The sequence below is a fragment of the Eublepharis macularius genome, chromosome 4, assembly GCF_028583425.1.
Source record: "Eublepharis macularius isolate TG4126 chromosome 4, MPM_Emac_v1.0, whole genome shotgun sequence".
Lineage (NCBI taxonomy): Eukaryota > Metazoa > Chordata > Lepidosauria > Squamata > Eublepharidae > Eublepharis > Eublepharis macularius.
This window is the reverse complement of record NC_072793.1, coordinates 49,389,370-49,404,650: the sequence shown is the minus strand read 5'-3', so window position 1 is coordinate 49,404,650 and position 15,281 is coordinate 49,389,370. Positions and strand designations below refer to the sequence as shown.

The window sequence follows — 15,281 nt, the reverse complement described above, 5'->3', positions numbered from 1 at the left end:
CTGTCATTGATGGCAATCCTTCTGTCCCTTCTGTGTTTCTGAAGCTCCATAACTTAGTAAGGTATGTTAGCCAGGAACCAAAGAATCATGAAACTAAATCTGTGAGATAAAAAATGACTTAAAAGTGGGGGGGGGGGGAGTTCTCAAAAAAGTAGGCACAACACACATGCACACCATGTCATACGGAAAAAAAAATTTGCAGCCAAAGGGGATGGGGTAGAAGAATTCTACGGTGCAAGTCTAAACCACTTTTTTCCTAGCCTTTGACACTGAACAGGATTATATAAACTTAAAGTTGTCATTACAACTATTTCATTCTTTTTTAGGTGATGGTGCAAATGATGTAAGTATGATTCAAGCAGCTGATGTTGGAATTGGCATTTCTGGACAAGAAGGTATGCAGGTAATGCATGATAGTTTGAGAGCATTCTTTCATCTTTGACAGCTACCGTTCAAGCATCTTTCGTTAGTATTCAGAGTCTGTTCTATATATAGCATGAATTAAAGTTATCACTACTGCTGTCTTGACATTTTACTCTATATCCATTGTGAAACCAAGGTGAAATGTTCTATATTTGGACTTAAACAAAATGCCTACATCCTTGCACACATTATTAATTTAAGTATATAGCCTTCCATCAAAGTAAATATCTAAAGCTGAGAGCACTTCTCTGGCTCACAATAACCTTGTGATTTGCAGAGTTTTGACTCTGAGTTGCAGCTACTAAGTAACTAAGGAACCCAGTGAGCCCATGGCTACGCTAGGATTTCAACCTTTCCAAGATCCATCACTCTCCACCTAGGGTTGCATTGGTTTTAGAAGGCTATAGGATAAACCAAAAAGAGTCCAGTAGCAACTTTAAGACTAACCAATTGTATTGTCGCATAAGCTTTCGAGAATCACAGTTCTCTTCGTCAGATGCATGGAGGGCCAACAGAAACTGGTCAAATATAGAGGAGGAGAGGGGAGGGGGGAGGAGAGGGGAGATGCAAACAACTCCTTTGGTATGGAGATGCAAACAGCTCCTTTTGATGTGGGGATCAGTTTGCTTCTGTAAAGGTTCAAAGGAGTTTGCCGTGTTAGTTTGTAGTAGCAAAATCAAAAAGAGTCCAGCAGCACCTCCAAGACCAACCAATTCCACTGCAGCACAAGCCCTCGAGAACCACAGCCCTCCCCGCCAGATGCATCTGACAAAGAGAACTGTGGTCTGCCTGTGTGGTTCAAGAAAACTATAAACCGCCTGTGCGGTTCAAGAAAACTATGGAAGAAGTTAAAAGAAATGCATGTGCCATGACATCTGATTGTGTTGATATGCAACCTGTACTCCAGACAAGAGGCTACTGTTGGGACAGAATATGGGGAAACAGAATGATTTCCAGCTAGCAAAGGTGTCAGACAAGGATGTATATTCAACCTATATGCAGAACATAATCATAAGGAAAACTGGATTAGATTTAGATGAAGGTGGAGTGACAATTGGTGGAAGGAACATTAACTATTTGAGATATGCAAATGAAACCTCATTATTGGCAGAAAAAAGTAAAAACTGGAAACGACTACTGATGAAGAGAGAAAATGCCAAAACAAGATTACAGCAGAACAGCAAGAAGATAAAAGTAATGACTACCAAGGAATTACAATTTTATGGCTGACAGTGAAGAAATTGAAATGGCTAAAGATTTCCTATTCCTTGGCTCAGTCATCAACCAATAGGGAGACTGCAACCAAGAAATTAGAAGGAGATTGAGACTCAGAAGGGCAGCCATGAAGAAATTAGAAAATATCCTTAAAGATAAGGATGTGTCATTGAGAACCAAGAACAAGGTAATTCATACTATGGTATTCCCCATTACTATATACGGATATTAAAGTTGGACAGTGAGGAAAGCTAACCAGAAGAAAGTTGATTCATTTGCAATGTGGTGCTGGAGGAGTGTTACAGATACCATGGACTGCCCAAAAGACAAATAAGTGGGTTATAGATCTAATCAAGCCTGAATTCTTAGAAGCTATTGTTCTTTGGTCACATCATGAGAAATCAAGATTCACTGGAAAAGACAACAATGCTAGGAAAAGTGGAAGGCAGCATGAAAAGAGGAATACCAAAAATGAGATGGCTGGACTCAATAAAAAAAGCCACGGCCTCCAGATTGCAAGATCTCAGCAAGGCTATTAATGATAGTATGTTTTAGAGGTCTTTTATTTATAGAGTAACGATAAATCAGAAGCAGCTTGATGGCATATAACACACACAGAGAGAATAAACAGCCATCAAAACCTGGCCACATAAAGTATTTACCCCATGTCTGGAGTTGCAGGCTATCTTATCCAACATTGTTGTTACTATCATCTCCTAGAATTGCTGATCGGCTATGCAATTAGCAGAGTTACATCCTTCTAAGTCCACTGACTGAAATCGACTTAGGGCCAAGCTACAAGTGACGGGTGACACTTGAACGGCAAGTGTATTCCGCCCTGTTCACTTGCCCTCCACTTAATCCACTTGCCGTTCAAGTGTCATTTGTCACTTGTAGCTTGGCCCTTAGAAGTGTGTTTAGGATTGGACCATAAGTCACTGTGAAGACTGGGGAAGGTCTTGCAGTTACCTAATGAAAAACTAAGATGTTTTTCAGTTAAACCAGAGTTGGGACACACCTAATCTCCACTGTTTTTGGTTTTTATAATGAACAGTGTAGTTTGAGTCAGATTAAAGCATTAAAATTAATTCTTATGATAAATTTTCTCTGTTTTAGGCTGTTATGGCCAGTGACTTTGCCATTTCTCAGTTTAAGCACCTCAAGAAGTTGGTTCTGGTCCACGGTCACTGGTGTTATTCTCGCTTGGCTAAAATGGTGATTTACTTTTTCTATAAAAATGTGGTAAGTTCAATGCTTCGTATTCTTCTGTGCCAGTCACTTGGTCTTTCTATCCATAAACACTGGCGTTGGTGGAGATGATGATTTATATAGCGATGGGCAATCAGATGTCGCTGATCCGATACAATGTTTGATATTTCCTGTATCAGACTGGCAAGAAATGAAAGGCTTTCCCAATATTTCCAGATCCGGATAATTTTCTCCTGATAAATACGGGAAATATACAGAATTGAGAAGCCTCTCACTGTTCACAGCTGGTCCACAGAGCAATGGTCCTTTAATCTTCAATGGGCCATTATTTCCAGGGGCCAGGTCTACTCTGAAATAAAATATTAAAATAAAATAAAATAAAATAAAATATTAAACAGTAGGTACAACACTGAAGAGCTGGGGGCACTCTAAATAATGTATGGTGGACCTGGCCTCTATTCTTTAAAGGGGCATTGTTTGCCATGGGGGGCGGGGGTGTAGCTGTGCTGGCAGCCACTGCAGTGATTGAAAATAATGGACAGTTAATAATGGGGGAAATAATAGGCCCCAGAGGTTAGGTCTATTGCCTTTTGAGTTTGGAGGCTAGGTCTTCCTACTGAAAATAATGACCCTTGCTTGTGCACTGCGTACCATCTGGAGGCTGGAGGCCCTTGCTGTCTCTCCCGCTCTCTCCACTCTTGCTGCTCCTAGAGGGGAGGCATTTGCAACATTATCTTTTTGTATGAGAAAACCAAGAAGGACTTTATAGGGAGTATTGTTCCAATATTTCCAGAGCAACTTTCCAGAATAGGGTTGCCAGCTCCAAGTTGGGATATTCCTGGAGATTTGGGGGGTGGAGCCTGGGGTAAGTGGGGTTTGGGAGAGGAGGGACATTAGTGGGGTATAATGCCATAAAGCCCACACTTCAGTGCAGCCATTTTCTCAGGGTCGGCTCCAGCGTCACTGGCACCTGAGGCAGCTTAAGCACAGAGCAACTGAGCTCCGTGGCGCACACCACTGCCCCCAGGCCAGTGCCCCCTCCGGTGCCTTAGTGGTCAAGGCGGCTGCCAGGCCAGCCTCAATGGGTGGGCCGGTCCTGCATTTTATCCAGGGGAACTGATCTCTATAGCCTGGAAATAAGTTGTAATTCTAGGAGATCTCCAGCCACCACCTGGAGGTTGGCAACCCTATTCCAGAACAATAACAATACTCCCCATAATTAACAGAAATAATAATGCCTTTCCAACTTTCTGATAGATAATTAAAATGATAATTTTATAAGTGGACACCTCTAGATTTATACTCTTCTTGCCACTCCAGGCAGCTTGCAAGTTTCATTTGAACATTTCAAAAAATCCAAATAAAAACCTTAAATCATTAACAACCATTCAATAAAAAGGTAAGATAAAACAGACTGTCCCTAGATCAGCTAAACAAATTCATTTGCATTTTTTTCCAAAAACCCACAAAAGAGACACCTCTGTTTGATCATTCCTTTTTTGTTAAGGTTATCCTGACAGTTGTTTGTTTAATCCTGGCTATGCTTCTGCATATAGAATGATAAATTATAACTGTTCAAAATGGGAGTTGGCTCTGGGTTAGGCTGCAAAGCCTGCCAATATCCTTAATTTGATGAGAGCCTCATGCTAGCAATTAACAACAACAGCAATCAGCTTCAGCAGTATAGTGGAAAATTCCATGACACACACACCTCCATTCCTAAGTACACACCTTTCCAACATGAAATGCAGCATCCTTTGGGAATCTAAAGAAGGAAACAGCCAGTCTTCAAAGTGAAATGAACATTTTCTTTATAAAGTTAATTCAAGCTTTTTATTCCCTATCACTCTATTTTGGAAATTCTAGTCAGGCTTTAATCCATGGCTACTTTCAGAATTAACATTAATATGCTTTTGTCTTTCAATTTCAAATGCCCTGTAGATGTGCTTGATGCTGGGTAAAATGCAGGAATTGTGAGTTCCCCTCAACCCCAAAATTGCATCTCTAGTACATGGACGCTTAATTCAAAAAATCTAGTAGTATTGAATAAATGCACCCTTAAATATGAATTTTCAGTTGGGTCTTCAGCAGGTCCATTACTGGCTGCTATTTGCTATAGAAGTATGTAACATTTTTGCCAAAGAGGCTCTCTGTCTGAGAGTCTAGTCCCTCCTACATTAAAAAAGTGGATTGCTATCTCTTCGGTGTTATTATACCACATCCATATTCATAATATAAACATCTATAATATCTGTAAACTTTTGTTAATAAAGGTGAAATTTTTAAGAGCATAAAATGTTAGCTTTTCAGCATGCATAAAGTCAATTGGGATGACATCAAAAGGCAGACGTGAGATGTTCACATTTCTGAAAGCAATTCATGATTTTGAATAGCATATAGGTGGCTATTAGTCACTTCAAAATACATAGAGGCTAGCCACACATTACATGCAAATATATGTAACTGAGCCCCAATTCTGTTATTTAACCTCTTTTTAAAAACAGCTTAAGGAAAGGGAAATTTGAATGGAGAAACGATGGGGGGTGGGGATGTTTCCTCTCTCTGGCTTGTGCCATCACAGGCTTGGAAATGGTAGGTCAGGTACACTTGTAGAAACTGGAGGAAGGGACTGTCCTATGGGAAGACAATCAACTACAGGCAATGAAAGGGTCAATCAATCACCCTTCCCACATTCAATTCCCTTCCTTCAAAGCTGCTTCTCACTTTAAAAAAATATGTCAGGAATTAGTTATACCCATTTGCAAGTAATGAATGGTTACCCCTGTGGTGCGATAGAAAGTGCAGTCAAGGCCAAATACTCAAAGCTTAGATCATTTGTGGGACCAAACTGTTCAAAGAGCACATATGACTTATGCATGTATATTCAAATAATATCCTGAATATCACAAACATTGCCATTCAACGTATTCCCACCAGGCCTACGTCAACCTGCTCTTCTGGTACCAGTTTTTCTGTGCTTTCTCGGGGGCCTCCATGATAGACTACTGGCAAATGATCTTTTTCAATTTGTTTTTCACTTCTGTGCCACCCATCCTTTCTGGAGTCCTGGATAAAGATATTTCTGCAGAAACTCTGTTAAGTTTGCCTGAGCTTTACAAGAGTGGACAAAACTCACAGGTAAACCTTCCTCATTAAAGTGTGTTTTATGGTCTCTCCCAAGCCTTTAGCTCGGAATAATGACTTTTATTATTATATCAATGTAAAATGTTCTTTATAAAACAAACATCACGGATATCTGTGGCTCTCTCACTGATGCACTGGCTTTATAAAGAGATCTCACGAGGCTAGCCTAAGGCTCAAAGTATCCATTATTTGAAGTTCCATGATTCTTTCCTCTGTTTTGTTTTGGTTTTCTAACCCAAAACAACTTTGGACAGGAAAAGGCATGAGGGAGAGAGAGAAACATGAAAAAGCAGTGGCTTTGAGCTCAGAAATTACCAGGCTGGGGGAGGTTAAGCATTTTTTCCCAGGGTGCCCTTTCTTCAAGCCAAATACATTCTGTCTTGGTTGGTCTGATGCAGAAGAAAGAATCTTCAGTGTGTAGTTGCAGCTCAGCTACATATAAAAATATACCCGCTAGGTGGCTTGCCTGGTACTGGGAAAAGAAACACAATTATTGAAATAATGAAATGATCAGCAGAATTTTAGAAAGGAAATCATTATATACACCGCTATTCTGCAATTACAATATGACTATTTAGGAAATTGTTGTTGTTGTCACTGACAGTACTGACAGCATGTAAAGCTCTTTACAAGCCTTCCTTCCCACAATACCCCCATTTTACACATGGGGAACTGAAGCTGATACCACCAACTGTTCAAGGTCAACTCATCAAGTTTATTTCTGAATGAAGCACTGAATACCAGTTTCCCAGATCTGAGTCCATCACTGCTACAGCAGTATCTGTCTGGCAAGCTGTGAACCAAATCTGATACACAGATTATTCATATTTGGTGCAACACTCATTTCTGCTCTTGCCCTTTTCTACTCACTGTGGCCTTCATGAGGGAAATAAAACTATGGTTCCCTTCACGGGGTATGCAGCATGTTAAGGATAAGAAACATGAAGTAATAATCAATGATGCAATTTGATTTATCCGTAAGATGAAAGTCAGGGCCTATCACTCTGTGAACATATGAAGCTTCCTTATGTTGGCCCACTTAGCTAAGTATTGTCTACTATGGCTAGCAGTAGATCTCCGGGGTCTCAGGAAGAGAACATTCTTTCCCAACATCTGCAAGTCCTTTCACTGATGATGCTGGGAGGATGGAACTTCCTGCATGCAGCATGTACGTTCTTGTCACCAAGCCCCAGGCCGGACATGGTGCACTTTCACAAGTGTACAAATAAGGCTTAAGGGATCTGCCTCCTGTCTGCTCCTACAGACTTGGTACCACAGAGTGCCTGAACTTCAAGGACATTGGTTAGGGGGAAAGGATGAGTGGAGAAAGCTAGGCCATTGGTGCCGTTGGTGCATGGCTGGCTGCTGGGCGGCCAGCTGCTGTTCTTGCAAATTAACCGTTCTGCCTCTTTAAGCTGGAGGAAAGGAGTCAGAAATGCAGAATGTAGGAAAGTTGTGAAAGGAACTTACGGTTTCTCCCTCCCAGGACTGGGCTCAGTCTTTCAGCATCAGCCTGATGCAATATTCTTGTAGTGGTCTGTAAGTAAGAGGGAAAGGCCTTGGCCACTTCTTCCTTTGCTCTGACCTGGACAGACCCTTCGGCCAACCTGATCTCTGGACAGCTTGGGGCAAATTGATCATTTATTACTTACTCTGCAAGAAAAATTAGATTATAAGCAGAGAGTTTGCAAGGATAGATATGATGATAGAACTTGGGTGTGCAGTACCTAGCACACTCCTGGCATTAAATAAATTATAGTAATGGTGGTGATGATAGTAGGATAGAGGTTGCTGAATATGCAATTTTTGCAAGTCTGCTCTGCCACTGTTTCTATGTCAGCTTTGATCCAATGTCATCAGAAAACAGTAAATAGCATCCCTATCCAGATGCAGAAGAGCATCGCACCTACCCCTTCAGTCCTTTGGAGGAGCTAGCTAAAATAGGAGTGAAAAGATCAAGGCAGTGTCACTATAATGATGAGTAGTGGAATGATGCAGGTCCCTTGAAAATCACTGTTCTTTTTGTGTCCCGCTTTGCTACAGATATACAAGCCCTTGACGTTTTGTGTTGCCATTTGGGAGGCTTTCTACCAGAGTCTCATCTGCTTCTTTATCCCTTATGTAGTAAGTATCTAAGGTGTTTCCTTAATTGGATTAGATACAGAGATGCTCTTTAGCCAGTGAAACAGCATGAATGCTAGCAGAATGGCACTTCTGTTGGCAGAGGGCGAGGTGTTTTTACCAATTCCCCCTTCCCACTACAGTCCCTCCACTTCATGCTGATCATGAAGGAGATGGAGAAGTCTCATGATATGACCTTCATTATACGAATGATTCAAGCCACTGTCCTTTATGAAGCCAAAATCATTTGTAGTCAATATGTCTATGATCACTTCTGCTTTCCAGGCGTATCTTGATTCTGATATTGATGTTTTCACTTTTGGAACAACAGTCAACACTGTCTCCCTCTTTACCATCCTATTTCATCAAGCCTTAGAAGTTAATACTTGGGTATGTATACAAAGCTTTTGACTGGTTATGATGTCTTTACCAGCTTTTAGAAGTGGTTATTACTATTATTTCTCCACACTGAAGTAACAGAATACCACAGAGAATACAGCCTGCTTGTTGAGGTATATTTGGGTCTTGAAGGCTCATATTCCTCAAATAAATAGTATAGAATTCCTCAGAAAATAAATGTTCAACCTTGTACAGTGGCTCAGAAACCTATTTTTAGCATCTGCCCATCAGGGACAGACTAAAATGTTAAAACAGACTAAAATGTCCAACTGCACTGGATTCTACACCCATTGCCATCATTGCTATGGCCTACTTAGGGCAGTGGCCTCCAGCTTGGGAAACGTCTGGAGATTTGGGGGTCATGCTTGAGGAGGGCAGACTTTAGGGAGGGGAGAGAGCCCAGCAAGGATGTGATGCCATAGAGTCCACCCTTCAAAGCTGCCATTTCCTCCAGGGAAACTGATCTCTAGTCTAGAATTCAGTTGTACTTCTGGGAGAACTCCAGGTCCAACCTTGAGGGTGCTAACCCTAGCCTGATCCCAAGCCAAGAGGTCCTCATAACACTGCTAGGGGCACAGAGGCCCTCCAAGGCAGCAGCTGACTGGGAACTTTTCTGGTAAGTTAATAGAAATGCCAAGCCCCCAGTCTTCTGTGACATCATCACGCATAACAGCGCGTGCCACCCTGTGGCAAGCCTGCTGTCCCGGCGCGCCACAGAGCTGGCAGTGGTAGTGCGAGTGGCTTGCCGCTTGCCCCCTGTCCTGCAGGGCAGACAAATGGTGCGGGCGGCCTCCCAGCCCCCCGCGCTGCCTTTTGCCTGCCCCGTAGGACAGGGGGTGCGCTGCAAGCACACCCCCTATCCTGCTCCCTGCACACTCCTGGGGCTGGCAGCTGCACCTGCACCCCGTCTTTGGCGGCCCTGCTCTGGGTGAATTTTGATCATTTGAATGTCATTTTTGCAGGGTATTTTAATGTTGCATTGAGCATAGAGAGCATAGAGAGAGGATTTCTTCCATGGAATATTGTTGCTGTGGCTTCTTCTTCAGTCTTGCTTTTGCACCAACATTTACAATTACACATGCTCCATAATCTTGCACTGGAATCACAGATATGAAATTTAATTTGGATTGTTGTTGTATTTGCTGTTTTTGTCACTTCTGTTCACAGACACTGTTCCATGCAATCACAATAATTGGGAGCATTCTGCTGTACTTTGTTTTCTCAACCGTCTACAATGCTGCCTGTATCATCTGCAACCATCCCACCAACCCTTATTGGATTATGGAGATGCAATTCTCAGACCCCAGTTTTTATCTCATATGCCTCATCACTCCAACTGTAGCACTTCTACCAAGGTTAGAACAGTTTCCTCCATTCCTGTGTATGATGACATCTGTCTCTGGTCTTCAGTTAGATTCCCTATTTGATCTCTTCGAGAACGAAGTCCAGACTTGTTTAAGCATGACAGCACAAGTGTGGGAAATACGTGTAGCGTGAGAATGATGTGTGATGCCTGCCTCGGTGCAAGGTCCCTGGCATGCTAACAATGCAAGCGTAAGCAAAGTGACAGGGTTTAAACAATACAGTCACTTCTTAGCTAAGTGTTCTTACATGTCTGGGATCACATTTAAATTCAATATCAGACATTATTGATCCAAGTTTTCAACTCCTGCATCTCACAGTGGCCCACTCTCAATCTGTGGCAATGACTCCATTCACAACCTACTTTTGCCCTTTTTTGGCTACTTCCAAGTAGCCTCACAGTGGTCAATTGGCTAATGGGAGGAGCTGTTCCTCCCAGAGTAGTGCCTCAAGGGATTCACTTCTGATTTGGAGAATTCTCTGAGGTAACAATGCTTCAGGGGAAGTAGCCAGAATAGTATGTGAGATACATCAGTCTTTAAGGACTAGGAGGTCAGGAGAATTCTCTCCAAAGGAATTTACAATGCACCAAAGGGAAATGTTTCTTCTTGAATGCCACTAAAGGCACATCTGCTGGTTTTGTGGTTGTCGCCATCTGCCATGCCAATTGAGACTTCTGCTGGTAAACACCCAGAAGTACATGTACAATGAAAGCCAGATATGTAGCACATACCCTTGCTTCCCAGATAAAGCTCCATGCAAACTTGCCTTTAATATGCTGTTCCTTCTTTCCCCTAGTCCACCATTCAAGGGCTACCTCTTGTGATTCCTGGTTAACTCTACAAGGAGGGCCTAAATTCCTAGGCAGCCTTCATTCTTTCATGTGGTCACAAGTTTTTCTGTAGTTCAGGGAAACAGTGTCTGCCTGGAACATAAAGGCTTTGTTATTGTGCTGTGTAATACAGTTCTTTGAGAGGCAACCCTTGAGCATTTAAAAGAAAAGTATTTTCTGTGCTTCCCTTTTCAGTGCTAGAATATGGATGTAGCTAGCTTTCAGGTCTTGAAACCCTATTAGTCAAACAGGCCATACACAGACACAATCTGTGGGATCAACAGGAAGAATCTCCATTCCATTCGAGTAGATTATGCCCATGACTTAAGGGAAGCTTCACGAGAACATTATACTTTATTTCTATAGTGTTGTGCTTCTTATGATTTCATTGTCTGCAGAATGAGAAATCACTTCCTCTGCTGGCCAATAATTGTTTAGAATGGACTACCCAGGAGTCTCTGTAATATGGAAGTAGAACAGATGGCATTCACGAACTGTGTCATCATGGTTCTCACAATTTTTCAGCTGCCATTTATGCACTTAGAAAACTGTATCCATATATGGATAGAGCTTATAGTGTATGGTAGAGTCACAGATCCTACTAAAGATTTGGCAGCATTTGGTCTCCTCTCTTTCCTGTCACAGGGAAGAAGAAAGTTGGCCAGTGAGCATCTCCCACTGTAATCTCCTCTAGGGCAGGGGGAGAGAGGAAAGGGAGAAAACTGAAATCCAGTTCTTCTGAAGAATGGCATGATACCATTGGTATCTGCTGGTGCAAGAAGTTGGTAAGGTGATGTAGGCCAATTCCCTTCCTCACAGATGCCCCATCTCACATAGATTTGTGTCCAATGATCCTTGACAGACTTTTCGGTGGTCAAAAGAGGCATTTTCTTGTTGCTACAATGGAAAAGCTGAAAAACCACAAAACAGGGTTGTCGCAGGTCTATGCAGCTGACCAAAAGACAACTAGTCCCCGCAAAGTACAGCCAACAAATCAAAACATTTTATTCTTTAAACTCTTTAAAGTGCAGAGTGCTCATACATCAATGACAGTGTATATAGAGTAAAGACTATAGGAAATACAATTCTCGCTGTTGCAAGCCACCAGCATATACAAAAATTGATGGCTACTAATCACCAGATACAGATTACCAGGCAAACCAAGAAGGAATTCTGTTGGAGCTGTAAAAGTGAAGGGTGTTAAATTCTTTCCCGACCAAGAGTTTAAAGTCTAAATAAACAAGCCAGCACAAGATCTGGCAACAGTCTCACAAACCGATTATTAAGCAGATCCGCCATCTACATGCACAGAAGCAAATGATGTTACGTTTCAAATTTGGCCACAGCCTTCTCAACCTGCAGTGAAAACTAGTTCATACAGCTGTCAGCACCACAGGACAATTTGCAACCATCGCCCAGAGCTGTAGTTTAGACAGAGCTAATCATTGCTGCTTTCTCGTTAACTTGCAATCCTTGGCTGTTTTCATTTCTGCTTCTCAGACAGCGAGCAAAAACAAGTTCTAGCCTGTGCCTTTCCCCACCACTCATTACATGAGCAAAAGGAATAGACATTCCTGATTGCTTCACCTCCTAACAAAATATCTCTGTGGAAAAAGTCACCAACCAGCTTTTCCCACTTTATATCCATCTATACCACAGCTAACCTTAGGGAACTGCAACAGGGTGGCTTTGCTTCTCAGCTCTCTCTCACTAAATATGCAGAGTTGTGTGGGTAATCCCTGAATAGCCCCCCAGCAATCCTTGCTCCAGAGCATACCTTGCAATTTTCTCCTTCAACAAGATGTTTGCAGTACCTGCAAACCTGTTACTGATAAGCGAGAAGCAACTCCAATTGTTCTGGCCCTATACCAAGCAGGTAACAACAACAAACTAGGCTGCCCTCAGGTAAGACAGAAGTCTAAAGTGGTAAGTAGCCAGAGGGTAAAGAAATATTAATAATCACTCTTACTCAAGAATTCATGAATCTCTTATTAAGACTATAAGTCCAATAACACATACAACTCATGCATATGACTTATACATCACTTATATACTAATAACTTGTATCACAAGAATAATACATGTATATCTGACAGAGTCCCCATCCGAGGACTCGGGTGTATACAGGCAGATGGAAATCAACCAGGTAGGTCCTAAGGTGGTTATTGAAGAATTTCCAAAGTAGGTATTGCAATATTATTCTTGTGATACAAGTTATTAGTATATAAGTGATGTATAAGTCATATGCATGAGTTGTATGTGTTATTGGACTTATAGTCTTAATAAGAGATTCATGAATTCTTGAGTAAGAGTGATTATTAATATTCCTCTACCAAGCAGGCAGTTGATACTCAGAGAGATGGTTCCAACTCTTCTCATTTCCATCCAGGTGTTTCTCCTTCCTCTGTTGCCTCCCACATACACACACCTGTCAGGTGCATGAGTGACACTGCAGATTCTCAAGGCTTCAATTGGTCTGTCAGCATTATATATTATAATTTATGGGACAGAACCTGTGTAATAGGCAAGTTTTGCATGGCCAGATCTGCTGCTGGCTAGATCGGAGCAGGCTCAGTAAGACAAGGATGGGCAAAGCAGAGTTTGCTTGGAACTTAGCCAGCTATCAGCCATGCAAGAATCCACACCTCCCTGCCCTGCACTGATGACCAGATCCGAGTGCGCCTAAGAGAGCAACGATGGCTGAAGTGCTCAGCTGTGGCCTGCACTTAGCCAGCCTGCAACCCTGGAGAAGGAGGCTCTGCACTGCATCAAAGGAGTCTTGTGACACTTCAGCGTGGGGGTAGGGCTGTGGCTCCATGGAAGAGCATGTGTCCTGGGTGCTGAAGCTTTCCCCCTTTCTTCAGTGACAAGCTGAATAATCTCAGGTAGAGGATGTCTGGGAAAGCCCCTCTGCATCTGAGACTCCGTTACCAATCCCAGCAAACATCAATGAACTGGGTGGACAAATGGTGACAACTTAAGGTAGCTTCATATTACAAACACGTAAACAGATTGTGTTTTTGTATCATAAACTTTGTGGGCTACTATCCACTCCATCTGAGGCAAGAAGGATGTGGACAAAGTTTGATTCAAAGTGCTATGCTAGGATAAGTGATGATAAATGTATTTTCAAGTACCCAAAAGAATCTGTCAGGAGAGATGGAGATTCTGTCCTTTGGTTTTGCTGGTGGCTCATTTACTAGGAAGTAATCCAGATGAACTCAAGGGGCTGATTTCCAAGTTATCACATTTACTGTTGAGCTATAAAACTTTCCCACAGTTTATAGTGGGATGCTACAGAGAAGATTAGAATACTTCTGTCTGCAGTGCAGCTGGCTCCCTGTGGGGGTAGCAGTGGGGGAAAGCCATGAACAGCTGATCCATACACATTCCCACCATTATTCAGACTCTCACCATCAAAACAAATATGAACAGCTTTTTTAGTTCTGCTGTGGCTGAGTAAGGATTTAGAATAGGACTATACCTTTAGAAGTAGAGAGGTGTGTGTTCCTCTGGGCAAGTGCAGAATATCTTTCCTTCATAAATGAGTCACTCTCTCTGAGAGCCAAACTACAAGTGACGTCTTACACAGGTTGGACACTAGTCGGCTTCCCTCAAGTTTTGATGGGAAATGTAGGCATCCTGGTCTTGCTGTAATGGAGAGCCAAGCTGTAAAACCAGGGCGCCTACATTTCCCATCAAAACTAGAGGGAAGCCGACTAGTGTCCAACCTGTGTAAGATGTCACATGTAGTTTGGCTCTGAGTCTGGGTTTTAGGGTCAACGTTGCCAATCATTTCTCTTTATATACATTGAACACACACATGCACCTACTCACACATTTTCTACCTTTAGATTCTATTCTTATGCAGCATAGTGGCTAAGAAGGGTACTATGTGCACTTATTTGGGAGCAAATTTCATTGCATTCAGTGAGACTATGAGCTAAACTACATGAGACAAATTACACGAGGATGCTCAAGTGAAGGGAGACGCAATGTTATCTAGGAAACGTAGTTTGAATTTCACCTCTCTCTACAGAGCCAGCAAAGATCGCTCCTCAAAGGAGTTGTTAATTTCGTATCTCTACAGAGCCAGCAAAGATTGCTTCTCAGAGGGTTTGTTAATAATTGACAGATCCTTCTGGGAAGCAAAGAGGAAATTAACAAACTCTCTGCGGAGTGATCTTTTCCGGCTCTGTAGAGAAGGAAAATTAACAAACCCTCTGAGGAGCAACCTTTGCCAGCTCTGTAGAGAGAGGTGAAATTCAAACTACACTTCCCAGCTAACGTTACATCTCCCTTCACTTGAGTGTCCTCGTGTAATTCGTCTCCTGTAGTTTAGCTCTTACAGCCCCTTGGATCAATCTATAGAAGTGTGAGCCAGGAGGTCCAAATTTGTCTTATATCTGCATGTGAACAACTTTGAACACAATGCCACAGAGTGATACAGTAGGTTGGCACTAAGTAAATTAACTCATGTGTGCTCCAACTCCACCCCCATGAGGAAGTGGGGAAGAATACTTAAGAACTGAACCTGTGACACTCATGAGAAGGACTTGTAGTTCATTAGCTTTGC

General features: G+C 42.2%; 1 protein-coding gene across 1 annotated transcript in view; it reads left to right on the top strand.

The window, feature by feature from the left end:
- The window catches only part of ATP10B (ATPase phospholipid transporting 10B (putative)), a 76,521-nt gene that overhangs the window by 58,785 nt on the left and 2,455 nt on the right, over window positions 1-15,281 (top strand). Inside the window, exons 16-21 of the mRNA XM_054978829.1 lie at window positions 327-403; window positions 2,755-2,880; window positions 5,785-5,985; window positions 8,035-8,115; window positions 8,398-8,502; window positions 9,679-9,866. Of these exons, the coding sequence (XP_054834804.1) occupies window positions 327-403; window positions 2,755-2,880; window positions 5,785-5,985; window positions 8,035-8,115; window positions 8,398-8,502; window positions 9,679-9,866 (778 nt within the window). The remainder of the gene's footprint in view (window positions 1-326; window positions 404-2,754; window positions 2,881-5,784; window positions 5,986-8,034; window positions 8,116-8,397; window positions 8,503-9,678; window positions 9,867-15,281) is intronic.